The sequence below is a fragment of the Carcharodon carcharias genome, chromosome 1 (genome assembly GCF_017639515.1).
Source record: "Carcharodon carcharias isolate sCarCar2 chromosome 1, sCarCar2.pri, whole genome shotgun sequence".
In the NCBI taxonomy this organism is placed as follows: Eukaryota; Metazoa; Chordata; class Chondrichthyes; order Lamniformes; family Lamnidae; genus Carcharodon; species Carcharodon carcharias.
Genome location: NC_054467.1, coordinates 243,957,866 through 243,978,691, shown reverse-complemented (window position 1 = coordinate 243,978,691; position 20,826 = coordinate 243,957,866). Strand labels below are relative to the sequence as shown.

General features: G+C 48.1%; 1 protein-coding gene across 1 annotated transcript in view; it reads right to left on the bottom strand.

The window, feature by feature from the left end:
* foxi2 (forkhead box I2) overlaps positions 1-3,846 on the bottom strand; it is a 65,858-nt gene extending 62,012 nt beyond the window's left edge. The window contains exon 1 of the mRNA XM_041183654.1: positions 3,710-3,846. Coding sequence (XP_041039588.1) covers positions 3,710-3,846 — 137 coding nt within the window. The remainder of the gene's footprint in view (positions 1-3,709) is intronic.
* Positions 3,847-20,826: the final 16,980 nt, after the last annotated feature.

Genomic DNA, 20,826 nt, shown 5'->3' with positions numbered 1-20,826 from the left:
TCATTGTAGCATTTGCAGGGAAACATGGAAACAATTTGCACATTGTTATGTCCCACAATAACAACAATGAGATAAATGACCAAGTCATCTGATTTAGTGATATTGGTGGCTGGATTGGCCAGAACACTGGGAAGAACTTCTTCCCTCTTCTCCAGCTAGTGCCATGGGATCTTCAATGCTCACTTGAGAGTATGTCCACTATTCACTTTAATGGTTCCTTCCTTCAAGGGAGGTGGTGGCATAGTGGTATTGTCACGAGACCAGAGACCCAGAGTAATGGTCCAGGGAGATGGTGGAATTTGAATTAAATAAAAATCAGGAATTAAAAGTCTGATGATGACCACAAAATCATTGCTGATTGCTGTAAAAATCCACCCGGTTCACTAATGCCCTTAAGGGAAGGAAATCTGCCGTCCTTACCTGGTTTGGCCTATATGTGATTCCAGGCCCAATGCAATGTGCTTGACTCTTTATAAAAAAAAAGCCCTCTAAAGAAGGGCAATTAGGGATGGGCAATAAATGTTGGCCTAGCCAGTGACACCCACATCCCATGAACAAATTTAAAAATATGAAATTGGTTCCTGGGATCAGACCTTTGTCCTATGCACTCTGGAGTTTAAAAGAATGAGAGGCGATTTCATTGAAACACCTTAGGTTCGAAAGGGATTTGACTGGGTAAAACACTGATGTTATTTCTCCTGACTGAGGAATCTAGAACAGAGGGGTAAATAAAAACAGAAAATGCTGGAAAACCCCAGCAGCTCTGGCAGCATCTGTGGAGAGAAACAGAGTTAACATTAACTCGGACTCTCTCTCCACAGATGCTGCCAAACCTGCTGGGGTTTTCCAGCATTTTCCGTTTTTGTTTCAGATTTCCAGCACCCACAGTATTTTGGAACACAGGGGCACGCTATTGCCTCTATAAATGTAGTCTTTGAGGAGGTTTTTGGATTTGGGCAGAGTGATGTAACCCTACGACTGGAGGTTCTTCCATTGGATCGACATGCCCAGGAGCTGCAGCTTCAGGGACATCCCTAGACGATGGCAGTTCAGAATTATTTACTTCAACGGAGACATCAGGTATGTCTATTCTTTGTCGATCTGGCAACTCAGGGGTCGAAGTTTCGTCTTCGATTTCAGGTGGATTTGTTGGTTGTTGTAGGGTTTCTCCACTCCTGAGATGATCTGCGTGTTTCCGAACAATCCTATTTTCCACTTCTACCTGATAAGATAACGATCCAGCTTCAGAGATGATTGTACCAGAGACCCACCTCGGTCCAGTTGCAAAATTTCATACAAAAATTGTCTCTCCCACAGTAAACTCTCCACCTTTATTGTGACCATCATGATTCACTTTCTGATTACTCAGGTTTCTCTCCACCTTCTCCTTAAATTAGGGAATACTAGACTCAATCATGTACGAAGTCGGAACTTCATTAACATTTCTGAAAGTGTTAAACCACTGGTAGCATGAGCAGTTGTGCGATAGCTGAACAGAAATCGTGAGATTCGTGTCTCTAATGTTCCCCCCAATAGTTTCTTCATTCCTGTTTTAAAGGTTTGTTCCTGTTTTAAAGTTCTGTACTGCTCTTTCTGCTAACCCATTTATTGAGGGATGATATGATGCTGTTCTGACGTGTTTAATCCCATTTGGGTTCACAAATCTTTGGAATTCAGTGCTAGTGAAAGCTGTACCATTGTCTGACACAATAACTTCAGCTAAGCCATGAACACTGAATCTCTGGCACAGTTTTTGAATGGTTGTAGACAAAGTAGGTGATCTTACTTCGAACACATCCATCCATTTGGAATGTACATCGATAATCACAAGAAACATGGCTACTAAAAATGGACCTATAGTCTATATTTAGTCTAACCCAGGGACAACCAGGCCACTCCCAAGGATGCAGTGGAGCTGGAATGGGCAACCTTTGCTGTTGCTGACACTGGAGACAGTGTTTCACCGCTGTTTCAGTATCACTGTCTATACCTGGTCACCAGATATAACTTTGTGCGAGTATTTTCATTTTTGAAATACCAGGTTGCGGACTATGAAGTTCTTCCAATAATGATTCTCTTCCTTGCTCAGCGATAACTTTGACAACTTAGTTCAGATCTATGGGCATAGAATGGTTTTAATTCTTCAGAGACTTGTGCATTTGGCTATCCTTGCAATACCTCTTCACGGACTCTTGCTAAAATTGGACCCCAATTTGTTTAATTCTTTATCTGTCTCACACAGAATGGTGAGCAGTCCAGGAAATTCAACATGAGGACAACCTCTTGAGGTACTGGAACATGTGTAACACTGTCGGGCAAAGGGAGATGACTAAGGGCATCTGCATTTGCAATATGCACACACGGATGGTGCATAAAAGTGTACAAGTATGCTGACAAAATTAAAGCTCATCTTTGAACTCTAGCGGAGGCTATCAGTGGGATTGCCTTATCTTCACTAAACAACCCTAACAGTGGTTTGTGATCTGACATGATGGTGAAGTGTCGACCATGTAAATGTTGATGGAACTTCTTTACTCCAAAAACGATAAGTAAACCCTCATTTTCAATTTGCGATTATCCTTTCTCGGCTGCTGAAAGGGTTCTGGATACAGATCCTATTGGCTTTTCAGGTTTAGTTTCTGTTTCTTTTTCTTGTGTTTGCCATAGGGTTTTGTCTCATCCTTCACTCTGATTTCACAATCGTCCAAATTTCTCTCTGGTGAAATTTTAACCTGGTTCAGTTCGGGGGGTTGAGCTACCCATTCGCATTTTGGAAAGTTCCATGGCTTTTCCTTCCAATGCCTCTTTTGTCTCCATCAACTGATTCCTCAGTTCTTCTGTCTCTCTTTTGTATCTTTTGGCTTCCTCTTGGAACGTTGAACATTGTTGGGTTTTTTTCTGCCAACTCTTTCTTCAGTTGGTTCAGAGCGGCACTGTATTCATTTAGTTTCTTTTCATGATTTTCCCATGGGACCAGCCCTAACCTGAGGAATCCTTGCTTCCTGCAAAGGTCCTTCAGTTCTTCTATCCCATTCCACAAGACTCCATCAGATTCCCCCATCAATTCAGAATTTCTTCCTGTCCCGACCTGAAAAATTTCTGACCAGTTTAGTTTGATTTCCTTCAACCAATCACAGCCCAGAGACTAGGTCCTTCTCCTGTTACAACAATTATTGGCAGCTGAGCTGCCTGTTGTTTGTACGATACAGGTACAGAGGTGCTGCCTTTCACCTGTATTGCTTCTCCTGTATATGTTTTTAACTGAGCAACAGTTTACTGCAAATTCAATGGCTGGGCACCTTCTCTGAGATATTTAAAGGTGTGTTCTCCCATCACTGTGGTCGATACCCCTGTGTCCACCTCCATAAGCAGAAGCTTTTCATTTACTTGAAGTGTAATAGTGATTGGTTCAGTTTTCCTGGCCTTCAGAATGTGTAGGGAATAAATGTCAGCCTCAGTAACGTCTGCCTCATCTATATTTTGCACTTCATTTAACTTAACCTGCTGCATGAATGGCTGCCTTGATCGAGTTCTGCACTGTTTAACAACATGCCCTTTCTTGTGGCTGTATTGGCATCCTGCCTCTTTAATTCTATGGACTTTGGGTGCATGACTTCCCCCACAACGGTAACACTTTAACTTCTGGGTTACTGGTGAGCTGCTTCCAGTGTTTCTTTTTATTTTTGTAGTGGTAGGGACCGTGCCCCACTTCGCGATAGCCTCCCTGATCTTCGCGCCACACTCGGCGGCAGGTTCCTGCCCTAACTGCAGAACAGTTCCATGTTGCACACTCTGCAAAGCCTGCAAATCCCTCTCAGCGCTCTCCATTGCTAGCGCTATCTCCATGGCGCACTTCAGGTCTATCGCAACTTCTGCGAGCAAACGGTGCTGAATGGCATCGTCATTTATGCTGCAAACTAAACAATCTCGCAACGTGTAGTGTAAGGTATCACCGAAGTCACAGTGCTCCGTTAACTGTTTTATCTTTGTGATGTACATTGCGATCGGGGGCCCTTACTCGAGAATTAAACTTGAATCCTTGCATAATCATCAAGGGTTTATGCAAAAAATGTCCCTTTATAAGGTCGACTAGCTCGGTGAAGGATCTGGAATTTGGCACACTCGAAGCCGTCAAGCTATGGATTAGGTTATACGTTTTGCTTCCGCAGACACTTAGAAGAACTGCCTTCTCTTTCTCCTCCACCGTTATTTCGTTAGCTACAAAATAGAAAGCTAATTGTTCAATGTATTGGCTCCAGCCCTCAATGGATGAGTCATACGGGTCAATTCTGCCAAAGTGAGGCATTACTGGTAACTATAATTCTTTTCTTTCTTCCCTTAAAATATCAGAATAATCACAGTTGTGAAGTGAGGTGCTGCGTTGGTGCTATCTTAGTCGCTAATTTTAATAAATTTGGAATGCAGGGCTGGTTTCTTCTAAGAAACAATAAATTTTATTTACAGATTCCTGGTGGGATTACATGCTTGTTCCAAGGCCAAGGCTAGAAAGCTCCGCCCCTAAGATTCCCCAGGCTTAGTGCTGATTGGTCTATACAGTCACATGGTCCCCATAGCAGTAAGAAATGGTTTAAATTACAATTACTACAGCTGGCTTCTGGAACTGCTGCAGTCCATGTGGTATAGGTACACCCACAGTGCTGTTAGGGAGGGAGTTCCAGGATTTTGACCCAGTGACAGTGAAGAACAGCAATGGAGTTCCAAGGCAGGATGGTATGTGTTTTAGAGGGAAACTTACAGGTGGTGGTGTTCCCATGTACCTGCTGCCCTTGTCCTTCTAGGTGGTAAAGGTCATGGGTTTGGAAGGTGTTGTCAAAGACTTGGTGAGTTGCTGTAGTGCACCCTGTAGATGGTAGACACTGTTGCCACTGTGCATCAATGGTGGAGGGAGTGAATGTTCAAAGTGGTGGGTGGGGTGCCAATCAAGTGGGCTGCTTTATCCTGGATTCTAAAATTGTAGAATAGTTACAGCGTAGGAGGCCATTTGGTCTTCATGATAGTGCTGTGCAATAGCATCTTGTCTAATCCCCTCCCCTGCCTTTAGCTCTGCAAATCATTTCTCTTCGATTAATTACCCAATTCACTTTTGAAAGCCACAATTGAATCTGCCGCCACAACACTCACAGGCAGTGCATTCCAGATTCTGAACACTCGCTGCATAAACAGGTTTTCCACATGTCACTTTTGATACTTTTGCCAATCTCCTTAAATCGGTGTCCTCTGATTCTCGACCCTTCTGCCAATGATAACAGTTCCTCCCGTTGTACTCTGCTCATACACCTCATGATTTTGAACATCTTTATCACATCCACTCTCTATCTTTTCTTCCCCAAGGAGAACAGCCCCAGCTTCTCAAATCTACCCACATCGCCTCACTCCCGAACTTACTATTCTCATATATATGCTCTGCACTCTCTCTGGAGCTTTTGCGCCCTTCCTAAAGTGTGGTGCCCAGAGTTTGTGTCTGAGCCAATGTTTTATAAAGGTTCACCATAACTTCCTTGTTTTTGTACTCTATGCCTCAATGTAAGTTTAGGACCCTGTCGGCCTTTTTAACCACATTCTCAGCTGCGTGAGTGATTTTTGGCACCTCACTCTCGCAGGTATTTAGAAAGTGTTCCATCATATCCCTGACTTGTGCCTTGTAGATGGTGGCTAGGTTCCTCCAACGCTGTTTTTTATGCCCTTACATTGTCTTTGAGTCACAACACTGTCTCACACCATTCATGACATCGCCCATTGACCTACCCCACTCTGGTGGCAGTGAAGAACCTCTTTTCAGGAGGTATGGAAAAAATAGACTCAACTGAAAATAAATAAACCATAATCACTTTTAATTACATTTTCTTCACTATAGATGCACATTTAAAAATATACAGGCGAATGACTAGCAACACATTCATCTCACGTTGACCATGCAGTCACCATTAGAGGGCATATTAACACAAGCAGAGATTTCTCTCCTCCATTGATCAAGTTATGTCGAATCTACAGTACAGAAACAGACCATTCAGCCAAACTGGTCTCTGCTGACGCTTATACTGCCTGAGAGCCTCCTCCCAGCCCTCTTAAAGGGGTCGACTCTTTCCTGGAATACAGATATAGAATCTCTGCAATATGTTAAAATCCTCATGGAGACCAATACCTTTAAACAAGAGATCTGAATCCCCAGTGACCAACTTAAAGGAATTGCAGGACAAGATTTCAAGTTATAAGACTTTTACTGTAACAAACCAACTAAAAGCAACATTGACTAAACATTAGCTGGTAGGCAATGACCGATTTTTGCACCATATTGTCACATTCCCTGCGCATACCACCTCACTAATAATGCATTCCCAAGAGACACGGCAGATTGTTGGCTGGGCAACTTCTGATTTCGCATCCCGCTGTCACCTCAGGCCTTCACTACTCTTGGCGCCATATTTAAAGGGTGCCCTTTCACAGAGCTAGCACTCTCCAAGAGATCAGAAGCTGCTGCAGACTCATGGCTGCCAAAGGGAAGAAACATGTTGCCCCCAAATTTAGCGACGCCCCTCTCAGGGGTCTACTACATGCAGCGGAGGCCCATCATGAAGCCTTTTACCCCCGCTCTGGGCAGTGGGAGGCGGTGGCAGCATGGAAGGTGGTGGCAGTGGTGGTCAGTGCCAACACCCTACAAAAGAGGACAAAAGAGGATGAGTGATCTCCTCCATTCCACCAGGGCAAGTCACTCTTCTCTCCACCCTCAACTCGCACACTCACAAATTCATCACGCATCCGCAGGGATCTCACTCACTGCCAGTTCAAGGGACATTACCATTCACTCTCTGATGCACACCTTCACCTGCCCTGCGGATCATGTCTTCATCCTGCCCATGACACCACTCAGCACCACCATCCTTCTCATCTGGCCTGGCAGGCGTCCTGCTTACACTCCCGCCATCTGCATTCATGCAGAACAAGCTAGCACCCAAAAAAAGGGAGAGGTAGCAGACTGGTGGAGGAATGCCCAAAATCACAGGCCCTCATAGATATTGAAAACAGAGCCATCCAGCTGGCCGGCGATGACCTCGACCGCTCCTGTGCTGATGGTGAGGTTGGCAGTGCTCAACCAAGTGAGGATCCAGCAATGCAACATCTATCAGACAACCCATGCTGTGAGTGAGATCCCATGTCCCACAATCCCCTGCTATTCACCAATTAACTCTCCTCCCTTTCACAAGAATACCTGGGAAGCAGCTGAGGGAAGCCAGCACCCAGGCCCTCGACTCAAACCCAAAGACGCCTTGGGAGTAGAATCTGATGACACCCCAATTGAAGAGCCGTCACAGCGCTCACCCACACCCTCCACCAGTGCAGAGGCACACTCGGTGGGACGAAGACCTCAAGCAGGCTCGGGTTCACAATCTGTCGGTCACCGCATGGACATGTGTCTGCAACAGGAGGAGGCAGGTTCAGCCGAGCTCTCCAGCACTCAGAGGGCTGCTGGGGAAGAGGCATCTGTGAGGTCCGAGTCAGATGATGAGCCTCTGGATTCGGCCTTCCAAGTCATTGTGGAGAGTCAGCAAAAGGTGAGGTACATCACGCAGAGCTGTTGGAAGTGCTCAACATTGTGGCACACGAGTCAGAGGCCTGCTCTCTGATGAAGTGGTGCCCACATGTCCACGTATGGAGGTCTCTGTGGAAAAGATGGCAGACCTTGGTCCAGCAGAACACTGACATGCGCATTCCATCACGGTAGCCATGGGTGAGTTCCTGCAGGGCAACGCGTGAGCGAAACAGGGCACCTCAACATCCCTCCAGGTGCTCCTTCCCCTCAGTGCCAGGGCCTCTGGGCACCTAAGCAGAGGAGGAGCAGCAGTTGGACACCCCTGGGTTATCCAGACAGGAATCTCAGAGGCTGTCTGCTCCTTCCAAGTCCTTTCGGAGCTGCATGCGAGCATTCTCCCACACACGTGGGAGCCTTCATCATTCACACTCATCACAATGACCCGAGTATCTTCAGCGCTGCCTGCTGGGGCTCTCTTTCATAAAAGCAAAATACTACGGATGCTGAAAACCTGAAATAAAAACAGAAAATGCTGGAAAAACTCAGCAGGTCTGGCAGCATCTGTGGAGAGAGAAACAGGGGGCAAAATGTTTACCTCAGTGTGGGGGGGAGGGGTGGCGGCCTATACAGTGATACGCGCTGATGTCGGGCGAGCGTCCCAACCTCAATGCGCAGTCGCACGATATTTCGGTCGGTGGGTGCGTGCTGGAGTTGGCAGGGTGCCTGCCGACAATTCAAAGGCCGGTCAAGGCCATTAAAAAGATAATTGAGCTAAATTTTTCATTGCCCGTCTAACCTTATGGGCAGGCAGGAGGTTTCCTAAAGCAAATAAAAAATCAAATTAAAAATTAAAAATGTAACTAATGACATGTCCCTGCTCATGTGACAGATTCACATGAGGGGACATGTTTTATTACATGTTTTATATCTTTATTTTTTTTTAAACTCTTCAGCTCCCTGAGGGAGATCTGTGCCTCAGGCAGATTATCAAGCGCTCACTCCCGCTCACTCGCGCATCCACCCACATAGGCAGCGCTAAGCGCTGAACGCTGCCGCTCACGTTTCACACTGGGGCGGGCCTGAATTGGCCCACCCAGCGTGAAATCGCCATCCGGTCTCAATCGCCGGCAGCAGTCGGCTTCCTGAATCCCCCTCCCCCCCTGCCCGTCCCCACCTAGCCTGCCCGACAAGGGCAAAACTCTTCCAAGGTTAACGTTTTGCGTCTGTATGACTGTTCTTCAGACTCTTTTTATTTCAGGGTTCTCTTTCAGTTGACCGCCTGAGCTGACCTGCATCTCCGCTCGCCCACTGATCACACCCCCATGTAACACCCGTGCCCATCCAACACCAGGCTCCGCTCACTTTCCATTTCGACAATAATGGTTTTCCCTCAACTCCGCTGTCTTTTCCCCTCCCCCAGTCACCCATTCTTTCCCCCCATCACTGTTGACCACTCCCCCCCACCCCAAGCCCCAGCATAGCCTTCCACCTCCCCACCATCACTTGCCAACCCCAACCCTTGTCTTTCTGGGATACCCAGGTGAATGTGCACATTCTCTACCGTCCTGAGAGACCCACCCCATCCACATTGACCTCCCTGACCTCTTCCTTCCCACCCCCAGGGTCTGTGTCTGCCTCCGAGACCCACCACCCACCCTTGCCGTCACTACTACCGCTACCAATGCACCGACACCCTCCCACCCTTCCGGCTTCCTCTGCCCCCTCTCATACTCACCATTCCATCCTACCAAGCCCACCCTCAGTTCACTCCCCAGGAGGCAGTCATTGACTCCAAAGACACCTCCCGCGAACGTTCACCTAGACATCCCCACCCCATACTCCCTCCTCCGCCCTTATTCCCTCCTCGCTCCCGGGCATTTTCCTCCCCCTGGACTCATTACCCCGCAAACTCCCTCCTCCCACCCCCAAGACACCTTCCTCCCCAAGGATTCCTTCCCCCCACCCTGAACTCCTTCCTTTGTATCTGCCTCCCCCCCCCCTTACACCTACCTCCCCACATGCCACATTCTTCCCTATTACACCCTCCTCCCTCCATACTCCCCCTCTCCCTACCTCACCCCCTCCCGCTGGATACCTTTGTCCCCCCCACAACCTCACCCCGGCCCTGACACCTTTGCCCTACCCCTGCCCAACCTCACCCTCCCTGGTACACCTTCCTCTCCCACTCACAGCTGGACCTTCCTCTCCCCCCTCCCCTTGCTGATTATCCGTGGCAGCCCATGGTCAAGGCCCTGATGTTCCGAAGCAGACCCGGGACGTGAGTGGTGACCTCCCGCCTTCCGTGAGCTGCTTTGCGGCGGAGCCATGACCGTGAGAATCCACCCAGCATGCGATGCACGTGTTCCCCCAGGGTCCGGTGGCTGTAGGCCTCCAGCACCTTCTCTTTTGTTCACGATCTGAGCAAGGCCCTAAAGGTAAGTTCCGACATCTGCAGGTCACACTTGTCCAGACGTGTTCTGGGCCGGCATATTTTCCCACCAGCATAACAGTAGATCGGGCATGGGGGGAACCATTGATTGAATGGCGGAGCAGACGCGATGGGCCGAATGGCCTAATTTCTGCTCCTATGTCTTATGGCCTTATGGGACAATTCCGGTTGGCCCTTACTTTGCGTGCCATTACCAGGATGCAATTCGGGTTCACACCAGCCTCCAATGGGATTCACATCTTGCCATGGCGGACACCATCGGATGATCCCACTGTAATTTCACGCCAGCGTCAAACCAATCTTTGGCCTCCTCTGCACATTAAACCTCTGCCGGCCATGATGCCCAATGGCAACTGAGGTCGGAAAGTTCCAGCCCGAAAATCTATCCCCAATCAGCAGAGCTGCTCCTGCCTTTGACTTCAGGCGTGAACATTTTGCATCTTGCTCCCAGCGTCCTGGGCGGTCCCTGTCCCCATGGTAACCAAGCAACCCCGGCTGGTGGTCCATAAGACCATAAGACATAGGAGCAGAAATTAGGCCATTCGGCCCATCGAGTCTGTTCCGCTATTCATCTCGGCTGATAAGTTTCTCAACCCCATTCTCCTACCTTCTCCCCGTAACCTTTGACCCCCTTACCAATCAAGAACCTATCTATCTCGGTCTTAAATACACTCAATGACCTGGCCTCCACAGCCTTCTGTGGCAATGAATTCCATAGATTCACCACTCTCTGGCTAAAGAAGTTTCTCCTCATCTCTGTTCTTCCCTTTACTCTGAGGCTGTGCCCTCGGGTTCTAGTCTCTCCTACTAATGGAAACATCTTCCCCACGTCCACTCTGTCCAGGCCTTTCAGTATTCTGTAAGTTTCAATCAGATCCCCCCTCATCCTTCTAAACTCCATCGAATATAGACCCAGAATCCTCAAACGTTCCTCATATGTTAAGCCTTTCATTCCTGGGATTGTTCTCGTGAACCTCCTCTGGACCCTCTCCAGGGCCAGAACATCCTTCCTGAGATACGGGGCCCAAAATTGCTCACAATATTCTAAATGTGGTCTGACCAGAGCCTTATAAAGCATCAGCAGCACATCCCTCGGGCATAACTCGCAGCAGATCACATGACCCCCTTCATTCTTCCATTTTGCCACGTTATTAAAGAGACAGTCCCAAAACTAAATCACCGTATGCTTCACATTTGTAACAAGTACCACACCATAACCAACACATTTACCCAGCCAATAAATACTGACTATTCAACTGTGGAAGGATAGGCAGCACAGCCATGCTCAGCATTTGGGCTGGTGAATATTGTAGCTCATGCTAGTGCTAGCTTCCCAGCCCTAAACTAGAATGTTGAAAAGGCCCAATAGCCTCCCTGGTTGCAGTTAGAAAAGTATTATTTTGAGTTATCATTAAAAAATATTGACATCAATGGAAGAGATCGCAACATTAAAATGGGAGAAAGGTCCATGGCTTCCTCACACCAAGGTTGTCCTGTTTGTCATGGAGTTAGCTCTTGTAGCAGCTGCCTCTTCCTCTCATTGTTTCTCTGATTAGAATCCAATGCTTCCATGCTGCTACAGTCCCGTGCTCTCCCTGCCCGCTGTTGGGTTTTGTGGAACAGGGAGTCCTGACTGGAAGAGACCCTAGCCGGGATTTTCTGATCGCGCCGCTGGCGGGCATCGTGTGGGTGGGACCGGAAAGTTTGGAGAGCGGACAAAAGTTCATTGACCTTGGGTGGCAGCAGGAGCAGAAAATCCCCTGCCTCATTTTCAAAGTTCAGGAACCTTCACGCTGTCACTAGGAAGTGGAGTATTCTAATCGGCTCATTAAGAGTCCCGAGGAGTGAATCTCTGAGCTGAGCTACACAACTCCAAATTGCACACGCCTGACAGGGAGCCTTTCTCACCATGTCGGATGTCATGTTGTTAATGGAAAGTAATGAGCTGTGGTGGTTTTATTTGAACATTTCTCCCAACGTCCTCCCACTTTCCTCTCTCCTGTCTGATTTCAAAGGCATAAGCTCGTCATTGGTACCTTGCTAAATGTATGCTTTTCAACCACATAACTGGACAATGAGTGCAAACAGGTACCAGCCCATCGCACACTCACACCCCATCACACACGCACTCCCCACCACACATGCACACCCCATTATACACACACACCCCATCACACCCACACACCCCATCACGCACACATCCCATTATACAAGCGCACCCAATTACACACGCACACCCCACCACACACTCACACCTCATTATACACACACACCCCATCACACACACACACCCCATCTCACACACACACCCCATTATACAAACACACCCAATTACACACGCACACCCCATTATACAAGCACACCCAATTACACACGCACACCCCACCACACATTCACACCCCATCACAAACACACACCCCATCACACACTGACACCCCATCACAAACACACACCCCATCACACACACACACCCCATCACACACTCACACCCCATCTCACAAACACACACCCCATCACACACTCACACCCCATCACAAACACACACCCCATCACACACACACACCCCATCTCACAAACACACACCCCATCACACACACACACCCCATCTCACACACACACACCCCATTATACAAGCACACCCAATTACACACACACACCCCATTACACACACACACCCACCACACATGCACACCCCATCATACATGCACACCCCATTACCCACGCACACCCTATTACACACATACAACCCATTATGCACACAGGCCCCATTACACATGCACACCCCACCACACATGCATACCCCACCGCATCACACACCCCCACCACATGCACACCCTACCATACATGCCCACCCCAACACATATGCACACCTAAAAATTCTGCCCCTTATGTCTCCTTCACAACATATTCTCCTACCTATCTTTGTGTCAGCTGCAAGTTTAGCTACCATGCCTCCACTCCACTCATCTCAGTCATTGATGTAAATTGTAAAAGTTGAGGCCCCAGTACAGACCCCTGCGGGACTCCACTTGTCACATCCTGTCAATCAGAAAAAGACCCATTTATGCATACTCCCTGTTTTTTTTCCCAGCCAGCCAGTCATCTGTCCAGGCTAATATGTTACCCACTACGCTATGAGCTTTTATTTTCCACAATAACCTTTGCTGTGGCACCTTATCAAATCCAAGTACAGTGCGTCTATAGGTTCCCCTTTAACTACAACACATGAGACTCCTTCAAAGAACTCTAATAATTTGGTTAAGCATGATATCCCTTTCATAAGTCCCAAGCTGACACTTCCTGATTAACTTGAGTTTTTTTAATTGCCCAGCTATAACCTCTATTTAGTTTAAAACCCTCTCTACTTCCTAGTTATGCGGTTCACAAGAACACTGGTCCCAGTCTGTTCAGGTGGAGACTGGCCCAGCGGTACAGATCCCACTTTGCTCCACAAACCGGAAGCCACTTCTCCCACACCAGGCTTTGGGCCACGCATTCACCTCTCTAATTTTATGTGTCCTGTGCTAATTTGCACGCGGCTCAGGTAATAACCCAGAGATTATTACCTTTGAGGTTCTGCTTTTTAATTTAGTGCCTCATAATGTCTACCCAGTACCTCTTTCCTAGTTCTACCTATGTCATTGACACCCACATGGACTACGACAACTGGATCCTCCCTTTCCCTCTGCTAATTTGTCTCCAGCCCTGAGCAGATGTCCCGAACCTTAGTACCGGGCAGACAACACAGCCATCTGGACTCACAGGTTTTGCTACAGAGACCAGTGTCAATCCCCCTCACTATACTGTCCCTCACTACCACTGTGTTACTTTTTTTCTCCCCCCGCTGTTCAATGGTGCCATGGTCAGTTAGCTCACCCACCCTGCAGGCCCTGCTGTCATCCAGACAAGCTGAGAGACCCTCAAACCTGGTGGACAATGGCCAGAGGCTCACACTCCTGCACTCCTGCCCTCTGGGTCCCCCTACCTGCCTCACTCACAGTCACACCCTCCTGTTCCTGGCCACTGACCAAATCAGGAGACCCTATCCTAAGTGGTGCGCCTGCCTCCTGGTATAAAGCATCCAGGTAACTTTCCCTCTCCCTGATATGTCGCAGAGTCCACAGCTCAGCCTCTAGCTCAATGACTCTGAGCCAAAGACCCTTGAGTCGCAAACACTTACTGCTGACCTGTTTGCCCAGGATCACAATGTTATCCAGGAGCTCCCACATGCTGCAGCCTTAACACATCACCTGCCCTGCCATCCTTAATGTGTTTTAAAATATTACTTAATTATATTAACCACTTATTTAATGTTGTTTTCTTATATATTTTATTAATTTTACCACCAATTTGTATACTATTTTAAACCTTAGGGATAGAATAGAACATACCCACTTACCAGATACTCACCAAATAGTTAGCTCCTTTCCCTGTCGTAGAACAAGAACCAATTCTTACAGGATTAGAAAGATAGAAAAAGAGAAAAAACACCTCCTCCCCCACTTCCCCAAACTGAAGAGCAAAACTGAAGAACAACATTTTTTGTTTAAGAACAAAATTAACATTTAAAACTGCCCCTCTCACCAAACTCCAAGTCTTCACTTAGTTAGCCAGCTACACTCTGTTTGTCCCTCACACATCCTCCCCCACACCCTCACATATACTCCCCCACACCCTCACATATACTCCCCTGCAGCCACACATATACTTCCTGCACCCTCACATATACTTCTTGCAACCACACATATACTTCCTGCACCCTCACATATACTCCCCTGCACCCACACATATACTCCCCTGCACCCACACATATACTCCCCTGCACCCTCACATATACTTCCTGCACCCTCACATATACTCCCCTGCACCCTCACATATACTCCCTGCATCCTCACATATACTCCCCTGCACCCTCACATATACTTTCTGCACCCTCACATATACTCCGCTGCACCCTCACATATACTTCATGCACCCTCACATATACTCCCCTGCACCCACACATATACTCCCTGCATCCTCACATATACTTCCTGCACCCTCACATATACTCCCCTGCACCCTCACATATACTCCCCTGCACCTTCACATATACTTCCTGCACCCTCACATATACTCCCCTGCACCCTCACATATACTTCCTGCACCCTCACATATACTTTCTGCACCCTCACATATACTTCCTGCACCCTCACATATACTCCCCTGCACCCTCACATATACTTCCTGCACCCTCACATATACTTTCTGCACCCTCACATATACTCCCCTGCACCCTCACATATACTTCCTGAACCCTCACATATACTCCCCGGCACCCTCAAATATAATTTCTGCACCCTCACATATACTCCCCTGCACCCTCACATATACTTCCTGAACCCTCACATATACTCCCCTGCACCCTCACATATACTTTCTGCACCCTCACATATACTCCCCTGCACCCTCACATATACTTCCTGCACCCTCACATATACTCCCCTGCACCCACACATATACTACCTGCATCCTCACATATACTTCCTGCACCCTCACATATACTCCCCTGCACCCTCACATATACTCCCCTGCACCTTCACATATAATTCCTGCACCCTCACATATACTACCCTGCACCCTCACATATACTTCCTGCACCCTCACATATACTTCCTGCACCCTCACATATACTCCCCTGCACCCTCACATATACTTCCTGCACCCTCACATATACTTTCTGCACCTTCACATATACTCCCCTGCACCCTCACATATACTTCCTGAACCCTCACATATACTCCCCTGCACCCACACATATACTCCCTGCACCCTCACATATACTTCCTGCACCCTCACATACACTCCCCTGCACACTCACATATACTCCCCTGCACCCTCACATATACTTCCTGCACCCTCACATATAATCCCCTGCACCCTCACATATACTTCCTGCACCCTCACATATACTTTCTGCACCCTCACATATACTTCCTGCACCCTCACATATACTCCCCTGCACCCTCACATATACTTCCTGCACCCTCACGTATACTTTCTGCACCCTCACGTATACTCCCCTGCACCCTCACATATACTTCCTGAACCCTCACATATACTCCCCTGCACCCACACATGTACACCCTGCACCCTCACATATACATCCTGCACCCTCACATATACTCCCCTGCACCCACACATATATTTCCTGCACCCTCACATATACTCCCTACACCCTCACATATACTTCCTGCACCCTCACATATACTTTCTGCACCCTCACATATACTCCCCTGCACCCTCACATATACTTCCTGCACCCTCACATATACTTTCTGCACCCTCACATATACTTCCTGCACCCTCACATATACTCCCCTGCACCCTCACATATACTTCCTGCACCCTCACGTATACTTTCTGCACCCTCACGTATACTCCCCTGCACCCTCACATATACTTCCTGAACCCTCACATATACTCCCCTGCACCCACACATGTACACCCTGCACCCTCACATATACATCCTGCACCCTCACATATACTCCCCTGCATCCACACATATATTTCCTGCACCCTCACATATACTCCCTACACCCTCACATATACTTCCTGCACCCTCACATATACTTTCTGCACCCTCACATATACTCCCCTGCACCCTCACATATACTCCCCTGCACCCTCACATATACTTCCAACACCCTCACATATACTTTCTGCACCCTCACATATACTCCCCTGCACCCACACATATACTCCCTGCACCCTCACATATACTTCCTGAACCCTCACATATACTTCCTGCACCCTCACATATACTCCCCTGCACCCACACATATATTTCCTGCACCCTCACATATGCTCGCTGCACCCTCACATATAATTCCTGAACCCTCACATATACTTTCTGCACCCTCACATATACTCACCTGCACCCTCACATATACTTCCTGAACCCTCACATATACTCCCCTGCACCCACACATATACTCCCTGCACCCTCACATATACTTCCTGAACCCTCACATATACTCCCCTGCACCCTCACATATACTTTCTGCACCCTCACATATACTCCCCAGCACCCTCACATATACTTCCTGCACCCTCACATATACTCCCCTGCACCCACACATATACTCCCTGCATCCTCACATACTTCCTGCACCCTCACATATACTCCCCTGCACCCTCACATATACTCCCCTGCACCTTCACATATACTTCCTGCACCCTCACATATACTCCCCTGCACCCTCACATATACTTCCTGCACCCTCACATATACTTTCTGCACCCTCACATATACTTCCAGCACCCTCTTATATACTCCCCTGCACCCTCACATATACTTCCTACACCCTCACATATACTTTCTGCACCCTCACGTATACTCCCCTGCACCCTCAGATATACTTCCTGCACCCTCACATATACTCCCCTGCACACTCACATATACTCCCTGAACACTCACATATACTTTCTGAACCCTCACATATACTTCCTGCACCCTCACATATACTCCCCTGCAGCCACACATATCTTTCCTGCACCCTCATATATACTCCCTGCACCCTCACATATAATTCCTGAACCCTCACATATACTTTCTGCACCCTCATATGTACTCCCCTGCACCCTCACATATACTTCCTGAACCCTCACATATACTCCCCTGCACCCACACATATACTCCCTGCACCCTCACATATACTTCCTGCACCCTCACATATACTCCCCTGCACCCTCACATATACTTCCTGCACCCTCACATATACTCCCCTGCACCATCACATATACTTCCTGCACCCTCACATATACTTCCCTGCACCCACACATATACTCCCTGCACCCTGACATATACTTCCTGCACCCACACATATACTTCCTGCACCCTCACATATACTCCCCTGCACCCTCACATATACTTCCTGCACCCTCACATATACTCCCCTGCACCCACACATATACTTCCTGCACCCTCACATATACTCCCCTGCACCCACACATATACTTCCTGCACCCTCACATATACTCCCCTGCACCCTCACATATACTTCCTGAACCCTCACATATACTCCCCTGCACCCTCACATATACTTTCTGCACCCTCACATATACTCCCCTGCACCCTCACATATACTTCCTGCACCCTCACATATACTCCCCTGCACCCACACATATACTACCTGCATCCTCACATATACTTCCTGCACCCTCACATATACTCCCCTGCACCCTCACATATACTCCCCTGCACCTTCACATATAATTCCTGCACCCTCACATATACTACCCTGCACCCTCACATATACTTCCTGCACCCTCACATATACTTCCTGCACCCTCACATATACTCCCCTGCACCCTCACATATACTTCCTGCACCCTCACATATACTTTCTGCACCTTCACATATACTCCCCTGCACCCTCACATATACTTCCTGAACCCTCACATATACTCCCCTGCACCCACACATATACTCCCTGCACCCTCACATATACTTCCTGCACCCTCACATACACTCCCCTGCACACTCACATATACTCCCCTGCACCCTCACATATACTTCCTGCACCCTCACATATAATCCCCTGCACCCTCACATATACTTCCTGCACCCTCACATATACTTTCTGCACCCTCACATATACTTCCTGCACCCTCACATATACTCCCCTGCACCCTCACATATACTTCCTGCACCCTCACGTATACTTTCTGCACCCTCACGTATACTCCCCTGCACCCTCACATATACTTCCTGAACCCTCACATATACTCCCCTGCACCCACACATGTACACCCTGCACCCTCACATATACATCCTGCACCCTCACATATACTCCCCTGCATCCACACATATATTTCCTGCACCCTCACATATACTCCCTACACCCTCACATATACTTCCTGCACCCTCACATATACTTTCTGCACCCTCACATATACTCCCCTGCACCCTCACATATACTCCCCTGCACCCTCACATATACTTCCAACACCCTCACATATACTTTCTGCACCCTCACATATACTCCCCTGCACCCACACATATACTCCCTGCACCCTCACATATACTTCCTGAACCCTCACATATACTTCCTGCACCCTCACATATACTCCCCTGCACCCACACATATATTTCCTGCACCCTCACATATGCTCGCTGCACCCTCACATATAATTCCTGAACCCTCACATATACTTTCTGCACCCTCACATATACTCACCTGCACCCTCACATATACTTCCTGAACCCTCACATATACTCCCCTGCACCCACACATATACTCCCTGCACCCTCACATATACTTCCTGAACCCTCACATATACTCCCCTGCACCCTCACATATACTTTCTGCACCCTCACATATACTCCCCAGCACCCTCACATATACTTCCTGCACCCTCACATATACTCCCCTGCACCCACACATATACTCCCTGCATCCTCACATACTTCCTGCACCCTCACATATACTCCCCTGCACCCTCACATATACTCCCCTGCACCTTCACATATACTTCCTGCACCCTCACATATACTCCCCTGCACCCTCACATATACTTCCTGCACCCTCACATATACTTTCTGCACCCTCACATATACTTCCAGCACCCTCTTATATACTCCCCTGCACCCTCACATATACTTCCTACACCCTCACATATACTTTCTGCACCCTCACGTATACTCCCCTGCACCCTCAGATATACTTCCTGCACCCTCACATATACTCCCCTGCACACTCACATATACTCCCTGAACACTCACATATACTTTCTGAACCCTCACATATACTTCCTGCACCCTCACATATACTCCCCTGCAGCCACACATATATTTCCTGCACCCTCATATATACTCCCTGCACCCTCACATATAATTCCTGAACCCTCACATATACTTTCTGCACCCTCATATGTACTCCCCTGCACCCTCACATATACTTCCTGAACCCTCACATATACTCCCCTGCACCCACACATATACTCCCTGCACCCTCACATATACTTCCTGCACCCTCACATATACTCCCCTGCACCCTCACATATACTTCCTGCACCCTCACATATACTCCCCTGCACCATCACATATACTTCCTGCACCCTCACATATACTTCCCTGCACCCACACATATACTCCCTGCACCCTGACATATACTTCCTGCACCCACACATATACTTCCTGCACCCTCACATATACTCCCCTGCACCCTCACATATACTTCCTGCACCCTCACATATACTCCCCTGCACCCACACATATACTTCCTGCACCCTCACATATACTCCCCTGCACCCACACATATACTTCCTGCACCCTCACATATACTCCCCTGCACCCTCACATATACGTCCTGCACCCTCACATATACTTCCTGAACCCTCACATATACTCCCCTGCACCCTCACATATACTCCCCTGCACCCACACATATACTTCCTGCACCCTCACATATACTCCCCTGCACCCACACATATATTTCCTGCACCCTCACATATACTCCCTGCACCCTCACATATACTTCCTGCACCCTCACATGTACTCCCCTGCACCCTCACATATACTTCCTGCACCCTGACATATACTCCCCTGCACCATCACATATACTTCCTGCACCCTCACATATACTTCCCTGCACCCACACATATACTCCCTGCACCCTAACATATACTTCCTGCACCCACACATATACTTCCTGCACCCTCACATATACTCCCCTGCACCCTCACATATACTTCCTGCACCCTCACATATACTCCCCTGCACCCACACATATACTTCCTGCACCCTCACATATACTCACCTGCACCCACACATATACTTCCTGCA